The sequence below is a fragment of the Perkinsus marinus genome (assembly GCF_000006405.1).
Source record: "Perkinsus marinus ATCC 50983 genomic scaffold scf_1104296974290, whole genome shotgun sequence".
Classification (NCBI taxonomy): Eukaryota; Perkinsozoa; order Perkinsida; family Perkinsidae; genus Perkinsus; species Perkinsus marinus.
The window spans coordinates 7,853-20,459 of NW_003201173.1; the positions used below are offsets into that span (position 1 = coordinate 7,853).

The window sequence follows — 12,607 nt, forward strand, 5'->3', positions numbered from 1 at the left end:
TCTGGAGGAAAGGAGTCTGGTAGCTCGAGCGAGACGGGTTGGTGATATTATTCGTGGAAAGGTTGGTGATGGCAGAAGAATAGAGAGGATATCGATCAGCTGATCGATTTGGGGAGGAAGATCCCTCTTGGGAATACTGGTGATAGGACTCGACGGGTGTTTGAGAAGGAGTTAACGAGGCTAAGTCAGCTTGAGCCGAGCTCACAGGAGTACGCAGTAACAAGACAGTATCTCGACGTTGTCCTTTCATTGCCGTGGACTTCTACTGAGGGCGTCGCCGATCTCTCTGCAGTGCGCTCGAGTTTGAGTGCCACTCACTATGGTTTAGAAGAGGTTAAGGAGAGAGTGGTAGAGTTGTGGGCGTTGGGCAAGATGTCTCATCCTTCGACTAGACAGGTTAGACCGTTACTCTTAGTGGGTCCACCGGGCTGTGGGAAGACTTCAATTGCTGAGAGTATTGCGAAGGCCCTTGGGAGGAGGTTCGAGATGGTGTCTCTGGGAGGACTGTCGGATGCTGGTGAGCTGAAGGGACACCGTCGGACTTATATTGGAAGTCAACCGGGGAAGATTCTATCAGCGTTGATTGCGAGCGGGAGCAAGAACCCTGTTATTTTGCTCGATGAAATTGACAAACTCGGGGGAGGGGCGAGCGGTGTTAGTGGCGCTGGGATGGGGGAACCGGCGTCGGCGCTGTTGGACGCCTTGGATGCCTCAGGAGGCTACACAGACAATTTCGTCGGCAACGAAATTCCGATCGATTTAACTCAAGTCCTTTTCGTTGCGACTGCGAATGACTGTGACCGAATTCCGCCGGCTCTCGCTAATCGTTTTGACGTGGTCAGGCTCGCGGGGTTCGTGGGGAGAGAGCAGATACGAATTGCGCGAGAGTATTTGATTCCTCAGTGCGAAAAGATATGCGGGATCTCGGAAGATACTATAGTTATCGAGGACTGCGCACTACGAAGAATCGTGGAATCTTACTGTCGAGAAATGGGTGTCCGAGAGTTGCAGACGAATTTATGGCGAATTTTCAGGCGCGCGGTAGTTCGGTGTTGCGAGGGGACGGAGGAGCTCCCTATGAGAGTAACGGAAGAGAGTCTCGTCGATTGGCTGGGCTTGCCAACCTACCCTGGAAATCGTTGGACACGTGGTATCTCTCCCTCGAGTGCATCGGTGGTTGGTTTGGGATGGACCGAGGCCGGCGGGACGATGCTGGAAGTAGAGTGCCTGCCGAGCTCAGAGTGGTTGATAACGGGGCAGGTGGGAGTGACGCTGCAGGAGACTGTCAGGATAGCGGCAAGTTGGAGCAAGATCACTAATCCTATGCACGTCAATATTGGCCCTGATGTCTCAGCAAGGAAGGACGGTCCTTCTCTCGGCCTAGCGTTAGCGGCACTGTTCTGGGCGCAGCGACGAGAGCGAACGGTTCCTCACGGGATTGGTTTCACGGGGGCGATAACGCTGAGTGGAGGAGTAGAGCGCGTTGGTGGTATCCGAGAGAAGGTGGTGGCTGCGAGTTTGGGAGGGCTAAAGGTGGTGGTGTTACCCAAAGCGAACAAGGCGGAGTGGAAGGCGATAGAAGATGGATTAAAGGATGGGTTGGAAGTTGTTTTCGTAGAGGACCTGACGGAGCTCGAAGGCTTGCTAGATGAGCTTGCGGAATTGAGAAGGGAAAGTTTCATGTATGAAGTGTGATGGTTTCTGTTAGCAGTCGTTGAGGTTGCGTTTGACGGGACAGTATCACATTGGGGAGAAGACCGCTGCCTCTATGACGCCCATTGATCAGACGGCCGTACAACGAAGTTGCAAATATATTGAATGTTGAGTAGGCCGTTCGTGAAACTCAGAATCGGACTTCATTTTCCATTGTAAACTTTACAATGTAAAGTGGTGCCGGTCTATGGTAGTCTCCAGCAGTGGATAAGGAATAATTCATGACTTCCTAATGGTGGAATGTTACCACCGAAACTCTCGATCATATTTTGAGAAACTCGTTTTTCGGAGGGGAAAAATCTCCAAGCCCGGTGGATATCATTCCTTGATAACCTCACATACTGTAGTGAATTGAAATAATCACCACAACACAGCTCACACAGAGTCATTGAAGACACTTAGTCTTCACTTGCAGTACAGTATCACAGCGAGATACCTGTAGTAGACAGCGTAATTGTGCGCCTTTCATGCTTAGCGTCGAGCATAGCTAAGAACGTGTCTCGCACTGTGCTCCTCTAGGATAAGAGCAGGTTTCGTCTTAGTCTTGGGAACCTGTGTTCATCAGCAGCCCGAGGGTGACGCTCACTACTAAACCGATCCTTAATAGGTCTTATAATTATGAGTATGATAACTAAAAGTAGTGCCAACATACGCTGAGATACTAGCTACATAAATACACAAAAGGAGACATTAACACAATCTCATCATAGTATAACATAGGCCTAAGGCCTGAGGCCTTAATCTTAAAATCTTAACATCATACCTTGTATAGAAATTGCCGATCTTCGGCAATCGAAGCATGGTCTAAGCTGCAGTGATCTAGGTTAGAGATCGGACATACAACACGAAACAGATGGACATTCTTTCACCGAGACACTACACGCCCGACTGGCGTCGCCCATAGGAGGCGTCAGTATGTCGAGGCGTGACTATTCGAGACGAAGCGAAAAAGGTGTATTTCGGTGTTGTCTCGGGAAAGTACAGGGGCTCCAACGTGCATGAATTCGAATGCAGCGAATGAACAGATAATGCGGTCATTGTCACGCGTGCGATGCTGAATCTGGTCGCGTGGCAACTGGGCATGGGCTGATTGTTAGCTGTTCATCGTCCCAGTTCTTAGCGCCTCTTATTGCCATTCCCATCTCGCTACTGCATCCAAATACTCATAGTAAGGTCCCTCTCGGTTGTGTTGGCTGATATGTGCATTGAAACCACCAATTAGTTCATATCTGTTCCGAACCCTACAACAGACAGACATTGTGCGCCGCAAAGTAATACCGCTCGCACGCTTGAAGCCTATGATATGTTCGTATTATCGTATCCAGGTGACGACACAACCGCCGTGAGAAGGTTAGCGACAAACTCATAGTTCTTACGACTATCGTAATCGTTAATTCTGTGAGTGTTGCTAAAGTGGCATACATTTGCAGGATGTAGTTGTTTGTAGGCGCTTGTGCGATCGTTACTGTTACCACGCGGGTCACGTTCCGGATTGAGTCGCCTCCAGCCAGGCTCGAATAATACCGGCATCTTGTGATCTGCAATCGCGCGGGTACGGTTATTTTCAGGAATATCCCTTCCTAGCATCATGTTGTTCGCACGTTCGGCATTACTATCGACGGTCCTATTATATGTGATAGCCTCCCAACGCACCCTGTTGAGGGTATCCCATCGCGGAAACTCACTCAATGTTCGTCTTCTACCGGATATGGTTGCGCAGGCATTGACTGCATCTGCTGGAAGGAAACGTTTCCTCAGCCAAGACGACCTCGACTGTGAACGATGCTTCACGCAGGATGGTATGGTCTATGACTTGAAGGCAATAGGGGTCCAGATTGTAGAGCCGACATGCTCAGTTGGTCACAATAGTATTCTGAACTACTTGAAAAAAGCCGCAGATATGCTGGGCATCGAATTTGATTGCGAGCCCGATGTGAAGATCATCCTGGATCCTATCCCCAGTATGGTTCAAGCCTCAGCTACTTGTACTGGTGGCAATCCTGTTCTCGGCACCAACGACCCCGGCTCTTCTTGTCAGCGTTATCTCGAAGTCATTCACCTGGGAGCTGCCTGGCGAGCGGCTCGTTCTGCCAAGTTGAAGTTGAAAGATGTTGTGCTGGCCGTCATTGACACGGGGGTTGATACGACTCATCCTGATCTGGTCAATCAATTCTGGAGAAATCCAGCTGACGGGTCTATTGGATTCAACTTCGCCAAGAACAATACCAATGTGACTGATGTCCTTCGCCATGGTACCCACTGCGCTGGCAGTGCGGTCGCCCAGACTAATAACTGCATTGGCATTGCAGGAGTGGCTAACATTGAAGGCCCACCGCCGAAGGTTAAGCTGATGGTATTGAAGATCTTCGACGATTCCGGTGTTGGCCTTTTGAGTTATTCGCTGAGGGCCCTCAACTTCGCAGTTGAAAATGGTGCAACAGTATCCTCTCATTCTTACCGCTGGTATAACACAAGTGAGCTCCAGAAGGCTGCATACAAGAAAGCCGCTGCTGCTGGACATATTGCTGTTGCTGCTGCTGGCAATGAAGCACTTGATCTAGAGAAGAACCGAACTTATCCTTGCTGCCTCGCAGAGGAAATCCCATCTATGCTTTGTGTGGCTGCCAGTACTTCTAATCCAACCGAACCGGTCTCTCTTGCCGGATTCTCGAACGCGGGATTTGTTACGAAGGTTGCTGCTCCCGGTGTGGATATTTACTCGACGGTCCCCGGGGGTTTGTACTTCAAAACTAGTGGTACATCGATGTCGACCCCTATAGTTGCTGGTGTCGCGGCCTTGCTCGCTACTCTCGGTCTTGAAGGCCAAGACATAACCAGCACTATTGTCAAATCTAGAACGGCCGGTATACCGAATCCATTCAATCTATCCCACATCGGGGAAATAGATGTACTTGAAGCAGTGAATATCGCCCTTACCCAGTTGACGAACTGCTCCTCCTATGGTCAGTAAGGTTGTCTCGAGGACTGTGGGACTCGTGAATTGCTGAAGCAGAGAAATGCATCTACCTTTTTGTACAATGGTTTTCCTCATCTTTGCCGTTATCCGATTCATTTTGAAAGGTTTTACGCCTACTTCCAGACAGCATCATTAATATTTTCCCGCATTAGAATCAGTTGATAGTTTGAAAACTTTTTTGTGATCGTATCTCAGATATGTATCGTCATGGAATACCCATTCCTGTTGGGTAGAGTTTTCACCAATAAGACAACTGATCGTTGACGTCTTAAAAGCGTTTCCAATAAAAACCGTGTTATGAACTTATCAGTCGTGTCTTCGGTTTGGTCTTTCTCTATAACCCAGGCTGCCTGGACCAGGCGTAACACAATACCATCAGTATGCAAGAGAAGTGGCTAATAGCCATCAACCACTGGCCATTGGCTATCAGGCTCGTTAAATATTAGCGCAGGCACTCAACTTAGCGCTAGGGTGACAATCTGCGTATTGCACACTGCTCAAGCTGTATAACACGTCGTTGAATATGGTATGTTTGTACTCCACAGTGGTACAGTAGGGACATGATCCAACGGATCAGACGGCGGATCCCTACAAGTAACATTCTAGGTGGGGTAATAGTGCTCCTCTTTTGGTGTAAAAAAGTATATTACTGACAATGCACTAGTCAGATTACTGTATAGATTCATAACGATGATAGTCTTCTCAGGACCGCTCAGGTGAGCTCGTTCCGGCATTGTGGTTCATAAAATTTGCTCAAGGAAGTGTGACGGTTGACGGTTGGTGGAAATGTCTATCATCTGGATATTCATGCAACGGTTGCGATAATGATTGTTTCTTGTTGAGATCAATTCATCAACTTCGAGTTAGCATGCTAATGATGGTAAAACCAGCCAAGTCTCGAATGCTCCCCGAAGATCGAGTCACAAAGTGAACATATCTTGTGCAACGGGACATGGCTCACACAACACACAATGAGGGTAGGTGAGTCCTTCACTGGAAGGTTCAGGATCATAAACTGATTGGTTGCCCTTCATTTGAATTGATTAATTACTTACCCACTGCAATGGTTGATCGCACTATTGTCGTTCGTTGTAATGTTGTGGACCCTCTCTTGGAAGGAGAAGTCGTCGACGAAGGTATCAGAGAGGCCCTAGTGCAGCAGCTTAGCCAAGAGAGAATCCTCTCGACCTTGCTATTGTCTAATGTGTCCAACGAAGTCATTCAAAAAATGACTATACCTTTCAGAAATCTTTTTGGCGGATTAGGCTATAAATTCAGCTGATAAGGAAGTCATCTTCGCGGACAGGGACATCAATTTAGCGATGAAGGCTGAATAGGGAAATCAATTTCGCGAATAAAGACATCAATTTCATGATTAAGGAATGCAGCTTCACGAGCAAGGACATCAATTTCGGGTTAGAGCTCTGATGATGACGATTTACGATGTGCAGCTCTATAAGCCATTCCTGGATGATAGCGCTACCCCACACGAGGCTCAGAAACCATATTAATAGTTTATTGCATCTATTCGGCATGCCATGACTGACATAGAAATATGTAAAAAATCTCAACGTCAGAACTGAATCGCCCTCCGTTCCAAGGCAGGCGCGTAGTATGCGGCGCAGTTGTTGACGAAGTTGAGAACCTTTTGATGGGTTAATTCTAGGAACGCGTCGGTTGCCCACCGCATCAGACATTGAGCGCGATATTCTCGCTGCGTCTGTCCATCATGGACGTTTAAGAGCTCTTCGAGACCCCCACGATTCGACGCTTCAAATTTGCTTTCACTGTCGACCAACATCATCTGAAGGACCAGCATCATCGACTATACCTTTCAGAATCTGAAAGGTATAGTCGTGTTGCTGAGGCTGACCGAGAGGCTTTCAAGCTTTATGCTCATACCTTGGCTGAGAGGCTAAAGCCGCTCAGTCGGCGAAACGCCGTAAGGCTGAGTCTGAATGAGAGAAAGAAGATTTTGAGAAGTTCAACAACAACATACAAGCAAGGTTTGGTCCTGACATCAAAGTACCAGCGACTCTTGTTCCCCCTTATCGACTACTCAATCGTTTGGCATCTTCTCCGTATGATCATATCGCAGCACCTGAGTTCTTGGCGAGTGCGGCTTCTACCGAGAGGACTCCTCTCCGAGAGGCATTCAGCAAGCCGAAGACGTGAATACTGGTAAGACCGTTGCCATTCGCACAGGTAAAGCCCGTAAAATTTCGTCTTTGGCGCAGTGGGTTGAGTGCTATTGTAGATGGTGCACAGGAATTTTCATGGTCTATGGTAATAAATCAGAAGTCAATTCACCTGCTATGTTCAAGTACCTACTCAAAGTCATACAGCTAGGCTAGTTGTATGACATGATGTATAGTCATGAGCTAGCTGAAAAACGAAACGTTGAAGCTGCTGTCATATATGATCTCATAACTTATGATTCATAAGTATCGGTGATCTTTAACAGGATATCATCAACAAGGCCATACTATTTCCGAGGTTCTGCAGAGTGACCTGGATCCTTCCTTGTATATCTCCGCGCAGTTCGGTGGTCTTGAAGATGTCGATCAGCTGCTCAAGAAGGCTCACAATAAAGTTCCCAAGGAGCCATCAAAGGACAACAAAAGGAAGGATTCTGACCGTGGTGTTTGCATCTATTACCAGACGGGTGACTGTATTACAGTCACTGTAACAGAGGAGAACGGTGCCCGTTTAAGCATATCCTACTGAAGAAGACTAAGGTTGGTCGCTCTTTCTATGACACTGATGAAAAGGCTGAGCCCAGCGCCTCTCGTAAGTCAGAACCTTTCAGAGAAGACTAGTTTCGCCCGTCCAACTTCGTCATGACAAAGTCTCTGACGTTGTGGATAATGGGGCAGGAAACTTGACTAATTTACATGTCTCCGAGTTAAACTCGGAGACATGTAAATTAGTCAAGAATGCTTTTACAGCGTGATTAACAAACTTTGTTAATCACGCTGTAAAAGCATTCTCTGGTATGGTCATCACTAAGCGCCAGAATTTCACTTCCGGTGCAGGCCTTAACTCCCCCAAATCATGGGATTCTGCGGTTCCCATCAACAAAAGTACAGCTTCTAATCTTTATGCAGTCCTCACCTCAGCCATCTCCACTGTTGGACTTGACTCATTGATCAAGCTCTGTTCTTCCCAGAACTTCCCAGTGGGTGAAGAGGTAACATTCTATCACAAAGTTGATGATGCTATTAATATCGCACTGGGACCAACCTGCTCACTACTGGGGGCCAATAGTGCCACCTCGCGGGTTGGTTCGCCACTCAGACCTTCCCTCATCGCTGCTCTGCTCTCTCTATGCGGAGAAGATTTCGAAAAAGAAGCTCAGATTTTACTACAACAGATTGATGAGGGGTTGTGCTCTCGGCCAGAACGAGCCTATACCATCCTCTGATTTTTGGCCAGAAGCAAAGCCTCGCCGAACAAAAGAAGTCGAGCTTGTGTTAACCAACTATCAATCTGCCGTCACTAACCGAAAATTCCTCGAGGAAATCCTCAAAGAAGAGGTGTCCTTGGGTAGAATGACCTGCCTAGGGAAGGGAGGCAACTTTAAAGGAGTCTTCACCCATGCGGCCTTAATACCCAAGGCCAGCTGTCCGGATTCCGAAGAATCAAAGAAAGCTGAGCATTTTAGGGTAGTCGAAGACTATCGACGTAGTCACGTGAATCAAAAGGCTCGCAAATTCTCTCAAACTCTCTGTCTGCTAAGATATACGGATATCCAGTTGTTGATCCGGACGCTAATGTCAAGAAGCACTAAGGCAGGGACTCCATTAGGAGCTTTCACCTTGGATATAAAGAGTGCGTAAAGATTGGTCGGTGTTAGCCCCCGAGAAGTCCCTAAGTTGAACATACGCTGCGATGGGAAACTATACAGGCATAGGCGGCTACCCTTGGGGCACCGCAACTCTCCCTAGTAGGGAGTCCCTACTGCTTTTCAAGAATTGCAGGAGCCATACATCGTGCGATAATCTCGCGTCTACAAACATGGTCGTTGTCTCCTTGCTCGAACCTCGTGTCCGGACTTTTTTATGTGGACGACACGTTATATCTCGGCTCGGAAAGAGCCATTTTGGCGGCTATGCCCCTAACAGTATTAATTTGGAGCATGTGTGGTTGTACTCTTGCCTGCTCCAAACTGCAATGTAGAGAAAGTTGGCTTTCAACTTAGCCACGGCCATGATCGCCCGCAGGTCTCGATCACTGTTCCTTTCAAGAAAATATCTGACCTGATATCGCTTATCCACAAGTTTCTCTCAAGAGGGAATATTGCAGCCAAAGAGCTGTCAAATCTAGCAGGAAAAGTGGTCTGGGCATTACAATGCTATCCTCTGTTGAGGCCTTACCTGGGCTCCTCCTTTCAGTCTATCTGCATGATGGAGGGCAAAAAGTTACGCCGCGCAAAGCTACCGCGTATGCTCCGTGAATCACGAATCGTGATGATTTACGTTTCTTGGAGAAATTCTTCCGGGGTACTTCACGGTGAAGTCTTCACCGCAGAGTCTCTTCTTCGATATCCCCAGCACTGTGAGTCTTGCTCCAGACTCTTTCCGTCTCGTGGGTTGCGATGCTTCCCTGCAAGCCTTGGCCGGTTTCGCCTTTAGCAACCGATCGTGGCGATACTGGAGTGTCCCTGTTGTTAATTTGCCTGCCAAACTGATCAAAGATCTCATCAGTGGGAGAACAACTCCGACCCACGCCGACATTTGCACGCTCGAACTTCTGGCGTGTCTGATATCACTATATATACTCTACTCTGACAACCTCCTCTATTGGTCAGCAGCGCCCTCGAATTCCCCCATAATTGTACAATCTGATAATGATGGCACTGTTAAAATAGCCCGAAGGATGTTTAGTCGCAAGGCACATCTAGTGTGGCTCTTGAGGAAAGCAGCTCAGTACTTACGTACTTTGATTCCCTATCTATCTGTGCACCACCTAGATGGGAAAGATAATATAATTGCCGATCGTCTCTCACAAGGCTTTTCTGATAACCTGCCTAGTGATTGGTCTCCTCTATAGAGCCTCCTCTCGCTTGGCTCGGTTTAACTTCGGTTTAACGACTGTGCTCCAATATACTCAAACTCTACTTTTAGGTTTGTTGCGTCAATCCGATCAAAATCGAAGAGCAAAAGTACTCCGATGTGCGCGTCCTTCGGGTGGTTTGTTAGCCAATTTCCTCGAAGGAGCTCTGGCACCTACTACGCGGTCTAGCTACAAGAGCGTCGTCTCAGTTTACACAAACTTTCTGTCGCCGGAACCGGCATTCCCTCTCAAACTTGACCACCTACAGCAGTTTGTGTGTGCCATGACCAATAAGACGGGTGGCAGACAAGATTATAAGTTCTCGTCTATCAAGACCTACATTAAAGGCTTTAATTTAAAGCACTTCGGTCACGTAATGCCAGTCTCGGCTTCTCCCTAGACCGCCCCGCTGAACATGAGCTGAATGCAGCCCTACGGGCCGCGAAGCGGGATCTAGGTCCTGAAACCGACGACAGGAAAACCCCTCTCTCCCTCGAAGAGGTTAAGAGCTTCAGCAGACTGACATTTGTCCCTGGCTTGGGAGGAGACCTGGAAATCATACAAGTGGTGAGCCTCTGCAATTTTCGGTCTCTTCCGCGAACGTGAAACGTTGCAATTGGTCAGGGCAGACATCCTTCTACAAGCTGACATGGTTGTCATCAATTTGAAGAGGAGTGAAACCGATCAAATCGGGCTAGGTCGCCGAATCAAAATCGGTTGTGCAGGATGCGCGGACCCTCTAAGGTACCCTCTCCCCCTTCTGTGCCTTCCACCGCTTGGCCATCTGACTAGCCTCCAAGTCATTTGCTAACGAAGACTTGATTTTCGTGAAAGCCACAGGTGTAACCTGTGAGCGTAGTTTAAGCAAACCTGCACCCGGACACTGTCCCACGTTGCACAAAGTTGTGCAACAAACAGCCCAAGCTAGAACCTCGACTACTATAATGTAAAGCTCTGTCGAGTTGAACTGTTAATTTTTTTCTTTCTTCTCTCTCCAGTCTTTGCTCCGTTTGCACATCTCTGGGATTTTGGGTGCATCATGCTCCGATACGTCAAGTATCTAACGCATGTTGTTTGAGTGTGCAAGTTTCACTTGCGCACTCGAGATACAACCCACACACTCGAATCTCAAGTGATCTGTAAACCGAAGTGTTGTAGTAAGACACTAACAGTTCGTAATCAGAGCTTTGACATACTATCTTATTCTTGAGTTACTCTGGGTGAGGGTAGGTGCGCTTAACCGGATCTCACCTATAATGACTGGCTTGAAGGTATCAAGTTGATTTTCGGGTTCATAAAAGGCTCTCCGGAATATGAGCAGTGGGGAACCCACTCGTTGTGGAGGACTGGAGCGTGCCTCCTTTGGCGAGCCGGGTATAACGGTCTTTTCATAGAACAACATGGGAGATGGTCTGACTATTATAAACGCTATTTGGATAATGCCACCGAAGAGTTCTCTCACCTCTATGCAGCTAGTATGTCTAAAGAAAGCTCATCTCGTCTAACACAAGGTCCACAATGGTGTTGGGTCCCATCAACCATGTCGACCTAAGCGTGACGCTTGAAGCGTCTAACTGAGCAAAGTCCTTGATGCAAGCCTGTTGAACTCTACCCCGTCGAACTAAAGTTAGTTAGCCCATCACCAGTGTCGGAGTGTGTCTGAATCTGCTTTCAGCCTTACTGAGAATCAGTGGCTGTAAGCAGCTCTTCAGTCATAGCCGATTAGCTGCTGTTGCTGTTCGGATCTGAGATCGTTCACAAGGTCTAACCTTTGTTCATCTCACCCCTAGACCTGAGCAGCTCGGCACCGGTGAGTAACTCGACGTCGCGTTACTGACCTAAGTAGTCTAACCAAAACTGGAATGTTATTGTACTTAATCAAATAGGGTGAGAATGGGGCACGGTTTTAACACTAGGTATCAAGCATTCCGAGCTCAGATCGAACAGAGAAACACACCTATGGTGTCCCCTACCTCAACACAACACCTAAGGTCCACCGAGCATTGCATGCGACTCTGCGGTCCATAACACCATCGAGACGTTTGTCTTCATGTATCCCTTCGCCCACCTGACTCTCTTCTTCCTGTGGAATTTGGTCAGAGTCTCTGACCAAATTCAGCCTGGTGGACCATAGGAGAGGTAGTATAAGACGACGTGTACCGGTGAGAGGTGTATAACGGTAGTACTACTACTACCGTTCTCTGACTCAGAGAACGCCATGGGTTGGTTTTCATGACCTTGCCTAAACCCTTCAGCACCTCACCACGGGTGCTCTTGGACCGCCCGGCAGCATCGAACACCTCTTTACTCGTGACTAAAGGACTCTTAGTCGTCTCGCGTTCACGTTCCATCTTTTCCCGTGGAGTCACGGACTTCCTATACGTACCGATGAGACTTCATCGATATACTTCTTGATGGTACGGTAATCCCTTCCCATCGCCTTTGCTACTTCAAAACTCTCAGTTCCCGCAGCGAGGCTTCAACTGTGAGAGCTTCCCCGAGTCAGTGAGGAGTGGTCTTTCAGGCATTGTTATGGAGTTAGGCTTCACAAATTTGCCTCGTAAGAGGATGCAATAATCTCGCTCTTCCTCATGTATCAGTAACCGTCACTCTACCATATGATAGCTGATCACACTCTCTACACCTTACTGAAGTTTCAGCCCAATAACCCGAAAACTTGACGAGAGATATTGATTTTCAGACTCTGCTTTAGAAACATACGCTCGTTTGTGTTGTCAACCCTGCAATGCTCTACTTAATGAACTCAACACCGGGATACAATAAGCACAAACCAACCATCGTCGCATCTGCAACTAGGAAGTAAATTAAATATAGATCGTCACTGTGCGCTTAAACGTTGTA

General features: G+C 47.8%; 3 protein-coding genes across 3 annotated transcripts; all 3 read left to right on the forward strand.

The window, feature by feature from the left end:
* Positions 1–372: 372 nt before the first annotated feature.
* Positions 373–1,695, forward strand: Pmar_PMAR024969 (hypothetical protein; the record flags this gene model as incomplete). The annotated part of the gene is made up of 2 exons (XM_002765912.1): positions 373–837; positions 1,060–1,695. The coding sequence occupies 2 exons, from the start codon at positions 373–375 to the stop codon at positions 1,693–1,695; spliced, it is 1,101 nt and encodes a 366-aa protein (XP_002765958.1).
* Positions 1,696–3,275: 1,580 nt separating this feature from the next.
* Positions 3,276–4,975, forward strand: Pmar_PMAR024970 (Intracellular alkaline protease, putative). The gene has a single exon (XM_002765913.1). It carries the CDS (start codon positions 3,302–3,304, stop codon positions 4,682–4,684), a length of 1,383 nt encoding a protein of 460 aa, XP_002765959.1. The 5' UTR covers positions 3,276–3,301; the 3' UTR covers positions 4,685–4,975.
* Positions 4,976–5,753: 778 nt separating this feature from the next.
* Pmar_PMAR024971 (hypothetical protein) lies at positions 5,754–7,417 on the forward strand (the record flags this gene model as incomplete). The annotated part of the gene is made up of 3 exons (XM_002765914.1): positions 5,754–5,826; positions 6,433–6,632; positions 7,232–7,417. 3 exons carry the CDS (start codon positions 5,754–5,756, stop codon positions 7,415–7,417), a joined length of 459 nt encoding a protein of 152 aa, XP_002765960.1.
* Positions 7,418–12,607: the final 5,190 nt, after the last annotated feature.

Excerpts from the sequence above, each read along its gene's own strand:
- Pmar_PMAR024970 (XM_002765913.1), top strand. The coding sequence starts at position 3,302 with ATGTTGTTCGCACGTTCGGCATTACTATCGACGGTCCTATTATATGTG.